General features: G+C 33.1%; 1 protein-coding gene across 1 annotated transcript; it reads left to right on the forward strand.

The window, feature by feature from the left end:
• Positions 1 to 289: 289 nt before the first annotated feature.
• Positions 290 to 922, forward strand: LOC127123118 (secreted RxLR effector protein 161-like). The gene has a single exon (XM_051053375.1). The coding sequence runs from the start codon at positions 290 to 292 to the stop codon at positions 920 to 922; it is 633 nt and encodes a 210-aa protein (XP_050909332.1).
• The last annotated feature ends 2,091 nt before the right edge of the window (positions 923 to 3,013 follow it).

The following is a 3,013-nucleotide window of genomic DNA, read 5'->3' on the forward strand; positions in this document are numbered from 1 at the left end:
AGCTTGGAACAAACGCATAGATGGATTTCTTAGCGATGTTGGTTTCAAGAAATGCGTATCCGAACATGGAGTTTAGGTGAAACCGGATGCAAGTGAGGGAGCAATCATTCTTTGTCTTTATGTGGACGATTTGTTGATTACCGGCAACTGTGAAAAGAACATTTCAAAGTTCAAAGGAGAGCTTATGAAGGAATTTGAAATGAGTGATCTTGGTATCATGAAATACTTCTTAGGCATAGAGTTCCAAAGGATAACATTGGGACTGCTCATGCACCAAAGAAGGTATGCCATGGAAATTCTGAAGAGGTGTGATATGGAGCATTGCAATGCTGCAACAACACCAGCCGAGACACGATTACAGCTGTCCAAGAGTGAAGAAGAACAAGATGTGGATCCTACTCAATACCGGAGATTGATAGGATCATTACGTTACTTGTGCAATACGCGGCCAGATTTGGCGTTTAGTGTCGGTATTGCGAGTAGATTCATGGAGAGGCCGAAGGTATCACACTTGGCAGCAGTTAAGAGGATCCTTAGATATGTGAAATGTACTCTTGGTTGTGGAATTTTGTTTTCGGCATGCGACATGGGTAGAAGTTGTGAGTTACTCGGATACACCGATTCCAATTGGTGCGGAGATAAGGATGATCAAAAGTCTACGGCGGGGTATCTCTTTATGTTCGGTAAGACACCAATCTCTTGGTGTTCGAAAAAGGAACCGGTTGTAGCCCTCTCTTCTTTCGAGGCCGAGTATATAGCAGCGTCGATGTGTGCATGCCAAGCTGTGTGGCTGGTGAATCTATGTAAGGAGTTGGACAGCAGTAGAAATGAGGCTGTTTTGCTACTTGTGGACAACATTTCAGCGATAAACCTTGCTAAGAATCCCATAGCACATGGGAGGAGCCAACATATTGAAATGTGATTCCACTATTTGAGAGAATTGGTGAGCTCCGGACAATTGCATTTAGGGTACTGCAGAAGCGAAGAACAAGTCGCGAACTTGTTAACGAAAGGTGTAACAAGTGATGTGTTCAAGAGACTTGTGAAGAAGTTGAGCATGATGAGTGTGGAGCATTTGAATTAAGGTGGTGTATTGGAAGTCCTTAATAATTCAAATGCTTGACAGAAGCTTTAAAAAGCACTGCAGTGAAAACAACTTATTGGATAAGTTGTTTTAGAAATAAGCTGTTTTATTGCAATTCTGTTTTTTTTTTATGTTATTTTTGGGCCTGTTTGTTGTTCCAATTTGTACCCTATAAATAGACATTGTATGTCATAGTTGAAAGGTTAATGCCATATGATTCAATTCTCTCAATCTTTCTCTATTTCTCTATCTCTCTTTATTCACATTATCATCATCTTTTTCAAACACATTGTTTTTCACCACTCCATTTCTGGTTTTTTCAACAAATGTCACGGTAACTTTAATATAAGTGTCATTTTCACTTTTTATGGTATAATATTTTTTTAATTTTATTTTTTAATTATTATTATTATTACACTACTAAAATCTTATTTTATATTTATGAATGAGTGAAACTCATAAATAAATATAAGATTAATTTACTAAGAGTCTTTTGTCTTTTAACTATTTTATTTAAAAAATTAATTTATGTACAATAATCTTAAACGATATTCCTTCTAAAATAGAAAAAAAAATGCTACTTATTAATCTGTTTTAAGCTATTTAATTGTCAAATTTTAGTATATAAATCTATAAATTGTTAAAACCAAATCAAACCTCACATATATTAGCGATCTAGATCAAAGATATAATTACATACATATAAGCATGTTAGAACATTATTAATTATGAGTATACTATAATTATTAATTTCATTAGCCAAAATCAAAATGATCATATGGTTGGGACTTGTGTGCACGACATAATAATTATATAGAAAAGACAAATTGATCCAAAACTTAAGGTATATAGTTTCAACTTTTTTACTAATTAAACTTTGCAGTAATATCAATTTTTTTTATCAAATTTTACGTATAGAGTTGAATTGTGTCTCCATCATTTTGGTTGTCTGCAATGCAAAGGGATTGCTTTTTGTTACTTTTCTTTTATTATCTGTCTTTTATTCTTTTTCAAAAATCTTCTGTAGAATGGGGACAATGAATGCCACAAGGACTTAAAATCTTAGTGATATATGTCTCGTATTCAGCATCAAAATCTCAAAAACCATATCTGAAAAAAACTCAGAATCATTCTTGCTTTTGAACTCCTTTTTAGGGTTACCCCACAAGCATATAGTTTATTTTACAACCAAAAAGTATGAAATTCCTTAACAAAAAGGGATAGTAAAGAGTTTGATTCTGTACAAAAAGGCCTACCATTTATATTGAGAGGGGAAAAAAAGAATTTTTGGCTTTGGTTTTTATACCTTGGATTCCTCATTCCTCTAACTTTAATTTCTAGGTCATTTTGCTCACATGTAAAGGAAAAATAAGTGGGAGAAAGTTATTTCTTTAGTGTGACAAAGTGCTCTTAATAACATTAAGACAAAAATATGATAAATGGTCCCCTTGTTACATGTGTTTACTTGTCATCCTTTCATCTCATATATAGGTCTATTTAAAAAATGTTAATTAATAAGCATGCATCTTTTAGTTATTTCTTTCATACATTCATAATGATGTGTAAATTATAAGGTATAAAAAGACATCATGATCGATAACTCTAACTCTCATGCTATCATTTGGTTCTCATGATGGAGGATATTGGTGGGAATCGATTAATTGCATGCCAATGTGGCAAAGTCCAAAGTTCTCATTTAGTGTTCAACTTTTTCTAGCCAATGAGATTGCTTCATGTCCAAACTATGGATGTGACAGCCACTCTATGTCGTTCTTGTAGATGTTTTTGAATTATCTACATGAATTAAGAGGTGTTTTAGAGTATACTAGTAAGTTCTAATCTATAATAAAAAATTATAAATAAAGAGAGGTGGATGGTAAACTCTACATAAACTAATTTATGTTTAAATTGTTTCAATGTACTATCATT

This window comes from Lathyrus oleraceus, chromosome 2 (assembly GCF_024323335.1).
Source record: "Lathyrus oleraceus cultivar Zhongwan6 chromosome 2, CAAS_Psat_ZW6_1.0, whole genome shotgun sequence".
Taxonomy (NCBI): Eukaryota; Viridiplantae; Streptophyta; class Magnoliopsida; order Fabales; family Fabaceae; genus Lathyrus; species Lathyrus oleraceus.